Source organism: Aquarana catesbeiana, linkage group LG04 (genome assembly GCF_042186555.1).
Source record: "Aquarana catesbeiana isolate 2022-GZ linkage group LG04, ASM4218655v1, whole genome shotgun sequence".
NCBI lineage: Eukaryota > Metazoa > Chordata > Amphibia > Anura > Ranidae > Aquarana > Aquarana catesbeiana.
In genome coordinates this window covers 262,592,461-262,608,399 of record NC_133327.1, presented here as the reverse complement: position 1 = coordinate 262,608,399, position 15,939 = coordinate 262,592,461, and the positions used below count along the sequence as shown (strand labels likewise).

The following is a 15,939-nucleotide window of genomic DNA, read 5'->3' as shown; positions in this document are numbered from 1 at the left end:
GAGTATTTTAAAAGCAGTTGTACAAGATTTGGAGACATGTTTTATGTAAAAAAAGGCATTTGTTTTCCCAAAGGCTACAATCTGCATAAAGGTGGTTTCATGTGTGTTTATAAATGTGCTTGGGGCTTTAAAAGGCCAATACACATATGTACCACAAACAAACATGGGACCCCTCAAACCTGTTGATATACTTTCTTTAACAGGGCAACAGCACTGTTTTATTTGTTCAGCAGTGAAAATTGTGTAGCAGAGTTTTCACCCCATCGACAGTCTTAAGCCCCTTACACATGGGCTGAATGTCGGGCGACATCGGCCAGTTCAATAAAAACTGGCAGACATTCAGCCCATGTGTATGGCAGCCAGTCCAATAGAAGCCAGCCGTTTGGCTGGCTTCTATTATATGAGCATGCTGGAAAACCAGCAACACAAAAGAACATCAGGGGAGATCGCTGCACTAACATCGGACAGTTAGTACAGCGGCTCCGACCGGAGCTGTCAGTTTATTTACGTTCAACAGATTGAACAAAAAAAACAATCTAGTGTACCAGGCTTTAGGCAGGCCATAGATTATGCACATTTTCTTTCCTTTCCACCATCAGTGGAAGTAAAGAAAATTGCTCGATTTCTGAAAATCTCTCCCACAGTACTATTGTATTCTGCCAGCAGAACACATTGATTAAGCAGGTTATAGATGGTTCAAATCTTTGAATGTACCCAAGTTGATCGATCACCTTGGGTTCAACCAGCCTGTTGGATTTTACATGTGATTATTGCTAATGGCTGTTATAACCTTTAGCAACAATCACTGTGTTTTCACCACCAGGACAAAACAATGGCTCTGTGGGAGGGATTTCCCCATCAGCACTGATTGGGTCGATGGGGAAAATCGAGCAATTTTCTTTCCTACAACCCGTGGTTGCAGGAAGAAAAATCACCCGGTCTATGGCCGGCCTTGGTGTTACAGCCTAAGCGCAAGTTACACTTTAATATTCTGTTTTAAGTATTGATTAATGTTGATGGCTATATCAGACAGCACTAATCGTTCGGGAAAACCCTGACAGGCTAGTTATACAAACGTCGATCGATACATCAACTTGTATACAACCAGGGTGCCCATACAGAAAAGACCAGTCCCTGCTGAACCAGCCAAATCTTGATCCTTGCAAGGCCAACTTTAGATGGATAAAAGGTGAGCAAATTATTTTTGGATATTTGCCATGTAAAAATATAGTATTTTGAATCATGAGTGTCCCATGTATGAGCATGCTGCTGCCTTACTGAAACTGTTTCATTTGTCATATAGACTACTGTAAGTACCGAACGTCTGGTGCTGAAACAAACACTTCTGGCTCTAGTAAAGGGATGATAGTGGGTTGCCGATTCTCCACCTCATCCATTCATAAAACATCCTGTAATCTTTTCACAGAATACAGGGAATTCTGTGAATGGACATAGAGAGAGGAGTTGCAGATGAACATCATCATCCCCCCCCTGCAAATTCAAAGAAAGCCTTGTTACTATATTACCTTTTAGTTAAAGATGATATGGTAACAACCATTGCCTATATATAATTTTTACCTTTTGCTTCAAATTATAATTTTTTAAACATCTCTTGCACACCAAAAGAGAGTATATTGCTGAATGGGCCAAAACGTTGGGTGAGGAAAAGGAATGACAAGAAACAATGATTGGTGATCTAAAAGCTGTGTGCTTGCTTTCTCTGGTTCTCTGCACTGCCCTTCTGGTTGCATCTCCCCTAGACTATGTGCCGACAAGATTTTTCATGTACTTATGTATTTAGAGGTCATAATACTCTCATGTTTTTGTCAATCAACTTTTTAAAATTTATTATTTAATAATTTCCCTGTTAAAAACCCCATACGATCACTGGGCTATCAGCTTCCCTTTATACCTTGCTAGAAACAATGCTTTAATCCACGTTATATCTTTTCTCTTTCTCGCTACCGGTACAAGTCATGGTTTCAAAAGAGGAAGCACCACAAAGGGTTTTATTTAAAGTTAACTAGTATCAACTGGGACTTTTTTAAAGCTTCCTCCTACCTACAGAAGTAATTTTCCTGACAACTAATACTATAGCATTAGCTGACTCACAGAGATTAGAGGGAGATTAAGAAAAAAAAAAGTGGTCATTCACTGCCACCTAGTGGACCATATTCATAATGCAGATTTCATATGAATACTTACCTAGTGAGTCACTGACCTAGAACACGTATGCAGCTAATGGAATTTGGACTATCATCCACCCTGTTTGTTCTAGGGCAGTGACTCACTTAAAGCAGCCCATAGATTATGCAATTTTCTTTCCTTCCACTGTGAGTGGAAGGAAAGAAAATTGCTTGATTCCCCATCAACACAGTTAGTGATAGTGGAATCCCTCCTGCTGTGCTATGGTGTTCTGATAGCAGAGAGCCTTCCCTGATGGCAGAAAACAATGGTCACTGCTAGTGGCTATAACTGCCAGCAGCGATCACATGAAAAATATTCGACTTCATTACAAACCAGCCCTCCCATAGATAGACCAAATCTTGGCCGATCCCTTCCGAATCAGCCAAGATTTGATCCATGATCTATGAGCAGCTTTAGTAGCATAGTTAGGAGATAGCAAACTACATATTCTCTGTGACACTACTTACATGCCCAGCATCTCTCATCTGTTTGTACGATTGTCTTTTTAATATAGAAGTCAGTGCCCTCTGTTTTTCTTTTTTTTTTTTTTTTTACACTTTTCGGTGTAAGATTTAATCTCAGTAGTTGATCATGGAGACTTAACAATGGAATCAAAATGTAGGCAGACAGTAGAAAAATAATTTACAAGGGAACATTATAGCAAGCATATAAAATATGAAAGCTACCTAAAATAAATTACTTCCATAACTGTGATAAAATCCAAATGTTTTGTTCTCTCTTTTCACGTTAAAGCAGAACTTCAACCAAAAGAGGGAGTGCCATTTTAAGGCCTCCTCCTCTAACATTTGGCAATTTTTTTTGGTGGTGGTGGGAGGAGCAGGTTCTCCTCCCTGCAGTCTTCTGGGACATGTCACAGGTCCCAGAAGACTTCAGGGCCAATCACAATGCACAAAACAAATTGCGCGTGTGCAGCCGGCTCTGAAGACACAAGCTGTCACAGATGTCCAGAGTTAAGATGTTGGCACCGGGGACCATTTCCAGGTGGGCACAGTGCTGGATCCTGGGAACTGATGAGTGTCTGTTTTTTAAGGCTGGGTTCACACCTATGTAAATTGGATGTGGGTTTGCCCGCATCCAATTCACATAGCAGGAGAATGTGACTTGCTCTCTATGGAGCCGGTTCACATATCTCCGCAGCAGGTCCGGTGCGATTTGCTGGAAAAACGTGTGCTTTTTTTGGTCCGTATCAGGTCCGAATTCAGTCCAACATTCGAGCTCAAATTGGACCTGAGAGGGCAAACCAGCACGCACTGGACCCCTGCTGTGCGACAGATCCGGCGATGGTGTGAACCCAGCCTTAAAGTCAGCAGCTACAGTTTTTGTAGCTGCTGACTTTTAAATTTCAGAAAAACGACTGGTGCTCCTCTTTAAAGTTTTGGCCAAAGGAGTATTTTAAAGACTTTTAGGGCCAAAGACGTGTATTGTGCCAAGCAACAGATCAGATACAGTATTATGTAATGTTTATCAATGTGGGACTGAAACTGAAAAGATTAATCTGGTGACTGTTACCATCCGACACTCCAAACAAATGTATTCGCTGATTGTTTCAGGATTTCAGGACAGATAGTGCTTTATTGTAGAACTAAAATGTAATGCAAAACATCTGAAATTGCTAGCTAAACAGCGTTAAAAATCTGTGTAACCTCCACAGTTCAAACTATCAAAATTACATGTGCCTTTGTGTGTTGATCAGTGTTATTGATGAAGGTGTTAAGGCAGTCTGAATATAGGACTGTACTTCCTTTACAGGAAATGTTCTGGAGGAATATTTTCATTCTTTTGTCAGAATTAGAAGTGGAATAGGGCAGATTTACCTACATTGAACCCTTGCTCTCTTCTGCTGTTTTTTCAGCTACTTGTTTCTCATTTAATTGACAGCTGCATTTAGTAAGAGAAGACACAGGGCTGGACTGTTCGGGTCCACACTGTTTTGTGCAAAAAGGTGCTCCTCTCCTTAAAGTAGAAATAAAGGCAAAACTTTTTTTCCCCATTGTGGATAGAGTAAAAAGTAGGGTTATAACCCCTGTAAGGTTTAAATCTAAATCTGTATGAACACATTTATAAATAGACTCAACAGATTTGCAAGTGTGCATGCATGCACTATTTTTAACTTGCAATTTCAAAGTGTTTGCTTTATAGAAACATACAAGAGTTTTTTTCTAGTGTAGGAGAACAATTGACTAAATATGGCAGAATTTATTTTTCTAGCAGCACGAATGAATCTAATTTTATTTGCTATAAATAACTGTTTAATGTGCTATACAGCCATTTTACTTTGGCAGGCTGCCACGGCATGCACTCATGAGTTCTGATTCTGATGACATACAATGAATACAAAAAGCCAAAAAGTGGTTAAAAACTATAATGAACTGATTGAATCTAATTTTGCTACGATGAAAACGAAGGAGCTATTTGGACCATAGCACACAACACCCAATTACTAACCGTCATAAATCGAGGAACTTTTCTAAGAACAGACTCTTCATCTGTTGTCCCATTGGGTCCGCCAACATCTTTTCTTCTCTTGCGGGAGATGAGCTTTGTTGTGTTCTGAGACTCCATTAGTGTGATGTGAGGGAGTGCCTTGTAGAGGTTTAAACGGATATTTCATAAGTTTTCTAGTTTCCTAAAAGGAAAAGACAGATCATCAAAACAAAATATACACAATTATAAAGATTCAGCCTTCATATTCTGCACAAATATAGTCTATGGTATTGTTCAGTGGCGGTGGTGTTAGGGGATATCAGGTATGAGAATAATGCTGCGTACACGCGATCGGAAATTCGGCCAGCAAAAGACTGATGAGAGCTTTTGGTCGGAAAATGTGACCGTGTGTATGCTCCATCGGACTTTTGGTGGCGGAATTCCCGCTAGCAAAAGATTGAAAGCAGGTTTTCAGTTTTTCGGTTGGAAAAGGTTCCTATCCGAAAATGCAATCGTCTGTACAAATTCTGATGCGCAAAATTCCTACGCATGCTCAGAAACAATTCGACGCATGCTCCTAAGCATTGAACTTAATTTTCTCGGCTCATCGTAGTGTTGTACATCACCACGTTCTTGACGGTCGAAAGGTCAGAGAACTTTTGTGTGACCGTGAGTATGCAAGGCAAGCTTGAGCGGAATTCCGTTGGAAAAACCATCCAAGTTTTTTCCGACGGAAAATCTGCTCGTGTGTACGCGGCATAACAACTGGAAATTAGCTTTATGTGCTCTGAAAGTAATAATTGGAGTGCATCTGTGCTTTGCCATGCTGGGCGAAGCAATCTATTCACTCATCACCACATATGGGTTTAATGTCCCACCCCAGTCAAAACTTTTACTTTTCAGGATAAGCCAAAGAGGAATTAGAACATCTTTCTGGTTCCTAATTGCTGTCTGTTCCCCAGTTTGATTTGATTTCACTTTCTGTCCCCTTGACAGGTATCACCAGGAAAGCAGATGAGGGGAATCTTTCCCAAGGCGACATATACAACAATTATATATAACTACATTTCTGACCCTTTTCCTCTCCATTAAACACAACAAGAAAAAAAAGTTTGGGCCGGAGCAGAGCCAAAACCACACAGTTTATATGGAATTGTAAAGAGTTTTATAGATTGACCAATCCTATCAGATGCTGAAAAAAGACCGATGATACGGCCAAAAATTAAAACAATATTTTGAACCTGCCCAGCTCACAAAAGGTGTCAACACTATGCCATGATGACCTGATGGTGTGTTCAGCATTGCTGAGAGGCTTTCATAGCAGGGAATTCCCTCATCAGCAAATGGAGGAATGTATAGCTTCCACACATCTTTTGTCAACCAATACCAGCATTGTGAGTGCTGCTCAGGCTCTGACAGGTGCTCCTCCAACAAACCGCTGGGAGTGCAGGCTAAGAGCTCATCCCAGCTCCCAATGTCAATATGGGGGAAAGAAAAAATCCTGCAAGCTGCACATCACTGCAAACCCTGTTTTTGAGAGTGTAACAGCCTCAGCCTGGGCTCCAACTAGGCCATGCCCCCCCCCCCCCCCCACGTATTTCACCCCACCCCCAAAGCTTAGTCATGGGGCAGCTAAGTCTTCGGGGGCGGAGCGAAACGTATAGGGGTATGGCATGGTTGGAGCCCAAGCTGAGGCTGTTACACTTTCAAACAGGATTTGCAGTGATGTGCGTCCTACAAGATTTTTTTTCCCCATATTTCCAAACACTTAGTGTTGTTCTCTTTAAACATATTTAATCCATGATCCAAGTATGAAAACCCTTGAAAGTTTGTCTATATGGTAGCTCCAACTATTCACTTGTTTGCATTTACTCTACCTTTACACATTTAAAAATAAAGAATTCTACTAATGGTACGGTTCAAAATCCAAGTTTGTGCTTTGTGAAGTCTCTCTGCATGTTTTACTCTGATCATGATGCCCACAAGGCCAATATTAAATCCTGCAAAAAAAATGTTTGTGCCCAACCAAATTTTTTTTTTAGCTTTAGATTGTTTAGATTAGAGTGAAGGAGGCTTAGAACACCAGTCAGGTTTGTACTTCTATCTGGACTTGGTGTCACATTGACAACAATTTCATTAGACAGGAAGTGAGGAAACATCTATAAAAAAGGGACACAGACAACAAAATAAAGTAGACAGGACATTCTCTTTATTGTGCAGCTCTAGACAAAACTTTTTCATTGTGTGTGTTGAAGGGTTAAAACCTCAGTTTTACTGCTCTCTGCTGTCTCAATAAGGAAACTACCTCTTGGTGGCCAAAATGCCAATTTCGTTATTACCTCTGTCCTATCTGGAAATGTTATTTCATCACAGCAGCCTGCTTCATCCCCGCCCTCTGCTCTTCTGGGGCTGAAAAGTAAGGGGCATCTGTTGTAAGGGGGCACTCTTTTGCAGATACCTGATGTAAGGGCCACTTTAATGGGGCCACCTGATGTAAGGGGGCTCTCTCTTATGGACACCTGATGCAAGGGGGCTCTCTCTTAGGGACACCTGATGCAAGGGGGCACCCGATGTAAGGGGGCACTATAATGGGGACACCCGATGTAAGGGGGCACTATAATGGGGACACCCGATGTAAGGGGGCACTATAATGGGGACACCCGATGTAAGGGAGCACTATAATGGGGACACCCGATGTAAGGGGGCACTATAATGGGGACACCCGATGTAAGGGGGCACTATAATGGGGACACCCGATGTAAGGGGGCACTATAATGGGGACACCCGATGTAAGGGGGCACTATAATGGGGACACCCGATCTAAGGGGGCACTATAATGGGGACACCCGATCTAAGGGGGCACTATAATGGGGACACCCGATCTAAGGGGGCACTATAATGGGGACACCCGATCTAAGGGGGCACTATAATGGGGACACCCGATCTAAGGGGGCACTATAATGGGGACACCCGATCTAAGGGGGCACTATAATGGGGACACCCGATGTAAGGGGGCACTATAATGGGGACACCCGATGTAAGGGGGCACTATAATGGGGACACCCGATGTAAGGGGGCACTATAATGGGGACACCCGATGTAAGGGGGCACTATAATGGGGACACCCGATGTAAGGGGGCACTATAATGGGGACACCCGATGTAAGGGGGCACTATAATGGGGACACCCGATGTAAGGGGGCACTATAATGGGGACACCCGATGTAAGGGGGCACTATGATGGGGACACCCGATGTAAGGGGGCACTATAATGGGGACACCCGATGTAAGGGGGCACTATAATGGGGACACCCGATGTAAGGGGGCACTATAATGGGGACACCCGATGTAAGGGGGCACTATAATGGGGACACCCGATGTAAGGGGGCACTATAATGGGGACACCCGATGTAAGGGGGCACTATAATGGGGACACCCGATGTAAGGGGGCACTATAATGGGGACACCCGATGTAAGGGGGCACTATAATGGGGACACCCGATGTAAGGGGGCACTATAATGGGGACACCCGATGTAAGGGGGCACTATAATGGGGACACCCGATGTAAGGGGGCACTATAATGGGGACTCCCGATGTAAGGGGGCACTATAATGGGGACTCCCGATGTAAGGGGGCACTATAATGGGGACACCCGATGTAAGGGGGCACTATAATGGGGACACCCGATGTAAGGGGGCACTATAATGGGGACACCCAATGTAAGGGGGCACTATAATGGGGACACCCAATGTAAGGGGGCACTATGATGGGGACACCCGATGTAAGGGGGCACTATGATGGGGACACCTGATGTAAGGGGGCACTATGATGGGGACACCTGATGAAAGGGGAACTGATGGGGGCACCTGATGTAAAAAGGCACTCTGTTGGGGGCACCAGATGAAAGGGGGAATTTGATGGGGAAACCTGATGTAAGGGAGCACTCTGTTAGGGACACCTGGAGCTAGGGGGGGATTTAATGTAAGGGGGCACTCTGTTAAGAACACCTAGTGCAAGAGGCACCTGGTGCAGGGGGGAATTTCGGTTAGGGACACATTGTACTAGGGAAAACTTTGATGAGGACACCAGATATAAGGGAGGTCAGGATATTGGCAATGAATATTACAGAAATGCATTGGAAATTGTACATTACTTATTTTTTTGATAGACATAACATGGCTACAAATATACTAGGACTTGAGTCATGACAAAAACATGAGATTTGGACATCTGCTGATAGAAAATTTTACTGACTGAACCTCCTTGAATTTTAATTCAATACCCCCGAACTAAAGGATTTAAAAAAAAATCATGGTTTCCATAACCTTACTCACTAAAACCTGGATGTTCTGAATGCTATTTAAGAAAACCAATCTACATAAACGCTATATAAATACCGCTGTTTGAAGCAGAACCTTCAAGGGCATATGACAGTGAAATGTCCACCTCTTTTTAAGCAAGTGGTATTAAAGATACACTCTCCCTGGAAACCCCCCTTCTTATTTACCTTTCAACCCCCCGATCCTTCTTTAACCCCCCCCCCATTTTTCCTCTGATCTCCCTTTGAACTCTATCCTTTTCATTTTCTTGCTCATAAAATTCCCTTCTATGTTTTATCACTCGTTTGTTATTACTTCTACTTTTGGTTCGGCAACAGTTGTTACCAGAGTGTAGATACACACTCCCTTTGATTTGATTAGCCCATTTAAAGAGTACTCTTATTTATGTACACTTACCTCCATCTAATTCCCATCTTTTATAGAGCAGTAGATGCACCAACAAGACCTTGAGATTAGCATTACTTCATAAATTAATATTTAATGCAATATACTATATGTCTCCGCATTTTTATACGTTTATTTGTGTTTCTCATTATTATTCTCATTAATAAAACTGATGGAGGACTTCATTTGTTATAAACTGTGTAATCTATTCTTGTACACTTTAAAGATTTGTACGATTAGTTTCTTCAATAAAAAAAATACTTGAAAAAAAAAAAAAAAAAACCCAAGCAAGGCTTCACTAAGCTAAATAAAATATGTGAAACCAAGTCCACCAACACCTGTGCATTACAATTATAGCTGAGCCAAAAGAACAGAGAGTTCATCTGTGACTCAAGTGGTATGAGCACAGCGAGGTGGGCAGTGTGCCCTCTTATGAGATCTCATATTTCCAGCAACACTTGGCATTAGAAATCAGAATAACTAAAAGCTGTTAAAGGCCACTTATTCTAACAGCGTAAGCGTGCATTCTCTAGATTTCCATTATCGCTATATACTTGGTACACATCCTCTGTATAATTGGCAGAATAACCCCACTAATATCACAGTTTTGCCAAGTTGTCTGTGAACTATAACACACTATTTCAAAACAAGAAGGCATTCTGGAGCTCTGTCTAATGCACTACAGAAAGCTGGTAAAGGACATGTGCATTTCCAGAAGCACCTTATCTGCTAAAATAAAAACCTCTAGCTGGTTAGAGATATAAGGCATGGCTAAGCAAATGATCCCAAAATCTAGTATCCAACTTGAAAACATAAGGAAACAACAACAATGCGACTTTGACCTGGCAAGGTGGCAAACACAGAGGTGGCAGCCCTAGATGTCACTGCTACCCCTAACAGCCGGGAGAGCAGCCCATCTAGTAGAGGTGGGGAGGGGAGTGCAGGTAGGCCTAGACAGTTGGTGGTTATAGGGGATTCTATAATCAGAAGGACTGATAGAATAATTTGTCGCCAGGATCGCCTCAACCGAATGGTTTGCTGTCTCCCTGGTGCTAGGGTTCGGCATGTGGTGGACCGGGTGGATAAATTACTGGGAGGGGCTGGGCATGACCCAGCTGTCTTGGTCCACGTTGGAACCAATGACAGTATACATGGAAGGTGGAGGCTCCTTAAGAATCAATTTAAAGAACTAGGCTGCAAGTTGAAGGGAAGGACCTCCAAGGTGATATTCTCTGAAATATTGCCTGTGCCATGCGCAACACAGGAAAGGCAGTGGGTGATTAGAGAGCTGAATGCATGGCTCAAGACCTGGTGTAGGGAGGAGGGATTTGGGTTTCTAGAGCACTGGGCTGACTTTTCATTGGGGTGCAACCTATATGCTAAAGACGGTTTGCACTTGAATGGAAGGGGGTCTGCTGTGCTGGGGGAGAGGTTTATAGGAAGGCTGGAGGAGTATTTAAACTAGGATTGAGGGGGGAGGGTGAACTAGAATTACATCAAGAAGACAGGTCAGTTAGGGGTCAGACATTAATGGAGGGTGGAATGGGGACAGATGGGGGGAGGGTTATGGCAGGTGTCAAGAAATTTCCCATGTTGCAAACAGCCATTGGAAACTGTAGTGCCATTTGTACTACTAAAAAATATATGAAAAACACCAGACCAAAATGTAATAATGCATTAAAGTGTTTGTTCACCAATGCCAGAAGTCTGCCAAGCAAAATAGGTGAGTTGGAAGCTCTGGTGCATGAGGTGAACTATGATGTAATCGGTATTGCTGAAACTTGGCTTCAATCCTCACATGACTGGGCTATTAATATTCCTGGCTATGCACTCTTTCGGAGAGACAGGGTAAAAAGGAAAGGTGGTGGGGTCTGTCTCTATGTGAGAAGTGATCTCAAAGCAAGTGTGAAAGAGGACCTGATTGATGGAGAGTGTGATGAGTCTGAAGCATTATGGGTGGAACTGCATATAGATGGGCGTAGTTCAAAGTTAATCATTGGAGTTTGTTATAGACCACCCAATGTTAACGAGAAGGTGGAGACTCAGCTCCTTGCACAAATGGAAAGGGCTGCAAGGGCTGGGACAGTGATAATAATGGGAGATTTTAACTACCCAGAAATTGACTGGAGTAATGGCACTGCTGGGACAGTTAAAGGGCAAAAATTTATAAACCTATTAAAGGATAATTTTATGGTCCAGTTTATTGAGGCCCCAACTAGGAATGAAGCTCTGTTGGACCTGGTAATCTCAAACCATGCAGAGCTTATTACTAATGTGCAGATAAAGGAACACCTGGGTAGCAGTGACCATAACATGATTTCATTTGATGTTAGCTGTAAACAAGAAATACATAAGGGAAAGATAAAAACACTTAACTTCAAGAGAGCAAATTTTCCAAGGATGAGGGCTGCTCTCGAGGACTTAGACTGGGAGGGAATATTGGCAGCGATAAACACAGAACAGAAATGGGAATTCTTCAAAAAGACTGTTTGGGACCTCACTGCAAAGTATATTCCCATGGGCAATAAGTTTAAAAGGCTAAAAAGAAAACCTATGTGGCTCACGGTCAAAGTTAGAAAAGCTATAAACAATAAGAAAAGAGCTTTTAAAAAATATAAAAATGAAGGAACACTAGAGTTGTTTAAATGCTACAAAGAATTTAACAGAGTATGTAAAAAGGAAATCAAGGGTGCAAAAATTCAAAATGAACGACAGATCGCAAAAAATAGTAGGACAAACCCCAAAAAATTCTTCAAATATATTAATAGTAAAAAGGTCAGGTCTGAGCATGTAGGCCCTTTACAAAATAATCTGGAGTGGGTGACTGGGGACAAGGAGAAGGTTAATTTATTAAATACTTTCTTCAGCTCTGTGTATACAAAAGAGCATGGGGAAGCTCATGTCCATAATGGGGGTGGTATTGACACAGCCCCCAATGATCCACAATGGCTCAAAAGGGATATGGTCCAGAAATATTTAGACAGAATAAAAGTGGATAAAGCACCTGGACCTGATGGCATCCACCCACGGATCCTAAAAGAATTGAGCTCTGTAATTTCAAAGCCATTGTATCTAATTTTTAGGGACTCATTAATGACAGGAATGGTACCACTGGATTGGCGCAGGGCGAACGTGGTGCCTATATTTAAAAAGGGATCAAAGTCTTTACCAAGTAACTATAGACCTGTTAGTTTAACTTCTATAGTCGGGAAGATACTGGAGCGTTTAATAAAAGACCACATAGACGAGTTCTTGCTGGAAAAAAACATTTTAAGCAACAGACAGCATGGATTCATGAAAGACAGAAGTTGTCAGACAAACCTTATTTCTTTTTATGAAGAGGTAAGTAAAACCTTGGACAGAGGGGTGGCTGTGGACGTGGTTTACTTGGATTTTGCAAAAGCGTTCGATACAGTTCCGCACACACGGCTCATGTGTAAGCTAAAGTCTACAGGGTTGGAAATATCAGTTTGTAAATGGATAGAAAACTGGCTAAAAGACAGAATTCAGAGAGTAGTGGTTAATGATTCTTACTCTGAATGGTCTAAGGTTATCAGTGGTGTACCCCAAGGTTCAGTGCTGGGACCCTTACTCTTTAATATCTTTATAAATGATATTGGGTCTGGGATCAAAAGTAACATTTCTGTCTTTGCAGATGACACCAAGCTATGCAGTGGAATAACGTCCTTACAGAATGTCTCCAATTTACAAGCCGACCTCAATGCACTGTCTAATTGGGCGACTATGTGGCAGATGAGGTTTAATGTTGAGAAATGTAAAGTTATGCACTTGGGGGCTAAGAATATGCATGCATCATACATTCTAGGGGGAGTACAACTGGGGGAATCCGTAGTGGAGAAGGATCTGGGGGTTTTGGTAGATCATAAGCTCAATAATAGCATGCAATGCCAAGCTGCGGTTTCCAAAGCGAGCAAAGTTCTTTCTTGTATTAAGAGAGGTATGGACTCCAGAGAGAGAGATATCATTTTGCCCCTGTCCAAATCATTAGTAAGACCTCATCTGGAATATGCCGTTCAGTTTTGGGCACCAGTTCTCAAAAAGGATATCGGGGAACTGGAGAAAGTGCAGAGAAGGGCAACCAAAATGATAAGAGGCATGGGGGAGCTCAGCTATGAGGAAAGATTAGAGGAACTGAATTTGTTCACTCTTGAGAAGAGGAGAATAAGGGGGGATATGATCAACATGTTTAAATATATAAGGGGTCCATATAGTGAACTTGGTGTTGAGTTATTCACTTTACGGTCAACACAGAGGACAAGGGGGCACTCTTTACGACTGGAGGAAAAGAGATTTCATCTCCAAATACGGAAAGGTTTCTTCACAGTAAGAGCTGTGAAAATGTGGAATAGACTCCCTCCAGAGGTGGTTCTGGCCAGCTCAGTAGATTGCTTTAAGAAAGGCCTGGATACTTTCCTAAATGTACATAATATAACTGGGTACTGACATTTATAGGTAAAGTTGATCCAGGGATAATCCGATTGCCTCTCTGGGATCAGGAAGGAATTTTTTCCCCTGCTGTAGCAAATTGGAGCATGCTCTGCTGGGGTTTTTTGCCTTCCTCTGGATCAACTGTGGGTATAGTATTGGGTATATTGTTTTTTTGTTTTTTTTGTTTTTTTATGGTTGGACTGGATGGACTTGTGTCTTTTTTCAACCTGACTAACTATGTAACTATGTAACTATGTAACCTGATGTATGTAGTTATCACCCCACAACCCTATTGGACGGATACACAGTTCTTTTCCCTCCTTCCCACAGCAGCAGCCATATATACTGCCATGACACCCCACAGCACCCATATATAGTCTTCTCCTTTCATAGCAGATTATATTTTATTTATTTATATATCTATATATATATATATATATATAAAATTTTTATTATTTATTTATATTACACACACACACCCTTCCCCAGCAGCTATAATAGGCATCATTAGTGGTATAGTATTAAGTTATTACAAAATGCTGGTCAAAACATTTACCATAAAATTTGATTTTTCCTACAGCTTACCTGTCACAGAGCAGCCATAATCATTACTATGTGGGATATACGCCACCTATAGATGAATGGACACTGGCAGATCAATCAAACAAGAAGTCCTCCCCAATAAAACCCCTCCTACACATGAAGTACCTCAGTTTTGTAGCAAAGCAATGAATTACCCCCCTCCCCCCCAAAAAAAGAAAGAGGGGTGGGACCTCTGTGTCCCGTGATGTACTCCAAGAAAAGCATTTTTCAGGTAAGCTGTAGGGGGAAAAAAAAAAAAAATCACATTTTCTTTATCGTACATCACAGGACACAGAACAGCCATAATAATTACTATGTGGGATGTCCTAAAGCAATGCCCTTGAGGGGAGGGAGACACGATCACACAAACTGCCACCTGAGAAGGACTTATTCTGCTGCCCATAACATACTATGGCCAAAGCAGTATCCTCCGTGGCTTTGATATCCATCTGGTAAAATCCTGTGAACGTATGAACCAAAGACCATGTAGTGGCCTTAAAAACCTGAGTCACTGACACCTGGTGGCGAATGGCCAAAGATGCCCCCACACACCTGGTAGCGAGGGCTCTCACCAAAAAGGGGTAACTGGAGGATCCAAAAATAGTTGCCTCCTGCCCTTCCTGGGCTCTGTTGGCAGCAAAAACCAGGATTCCTGACCTGTGCCAACAATTCAAGTAAATCCCGACTGCCTGAACTATCTCCAGAGTATGCAGCAATCTTACTCCTGCCAACTGAAAATTAGAATAGGAAGGCAAGACACTGTCCTGATTCAAGTGAAAACTAGAAACCACTCTAGGCAATAAAGATGGATAAGAACGCAACATCACCTTATAATGATGCAAGACCAAGAATGGCTGCTTGCATGAAAGTTGTCAGCTCTGACATTCTACTTGCTGAAGTGATAGCAACCAAAGAAGCCACCTTCCGAGTCAAAAGACTAACAGAGTTTCTCAAATTGGTTCAAAAGGTGGCCTCTGCAAGGACAGTCAAGAGCAAATTCAAGTTCTAAGGACACAAGGGTGGCCTGACAGGCCGGACTGTCTGCGTTACACCCTGTATGAAGTATGAATCAAGGAGTGAAAAACAATGGCCTCCAGAAAACAAAATGGATAAGGACGAATCTGACCCTTAAATGGTACTTAAGGCCAATCTCACTTCACTTCCCAATTGGAGAAAGGAAGAAAAAAAAAAACAAAAAAAAAAAAAAAACTCCCACCCACATATCTGGGGAGCTACAGTTCACTGAGGGAACCATGAATGCCAACATGTACAGTGACATACTGAAGCAGAGCATGCTCCCCTCCCTTTGGAGACTGGGCCACAGGGCAGTATTCCAACATGATAACAACCTCAAACACACTTCCAAGACAACCACTGCTTTGGTAGAGAGGCTGAGCAAATGTTGGATAGCAGGCTAGTAAATTTTCGGCGGACAACGGCCTGTTGTCAGATTTTCCTATCGTGTGTACACAAGTCTCGGAAGCAATGCTCATCAAACACGACATTAGTAGAAGGTGCCCAAAGGGTGGCGCTCAAGAGCTGAAATTCCACA

General features: G+C 42.3%; 1 protein-coding gene across 2 annotated transcripts in view; it reads right to left on the bottom strand.

Moving 5' to 3' along the window:
* PCYT1A (phosphate cytidylyltransferase 1A, choline) overlaps positions 1-15,939 on the bottom strand; it is a 70,716-nt gene that overhangs the window by 26,203 nt on the left and 28,574 nt on the right. For both annotated transcript variants that reach the window (XM_073626436.1, XM_073626437.1), the window contains exon 2: positions 4,654-4,834. In XM_073626436.1, the coding sequence (XP_073482537.1) occupies positions 4,654-4,770 (117 nt within the window). In that variant the 5' untranslated portion in view covers positions 4,771-4,834. The remainder of the gene's footprint in view (positions 1-4,653; positions 4,835-15,939) is intronic.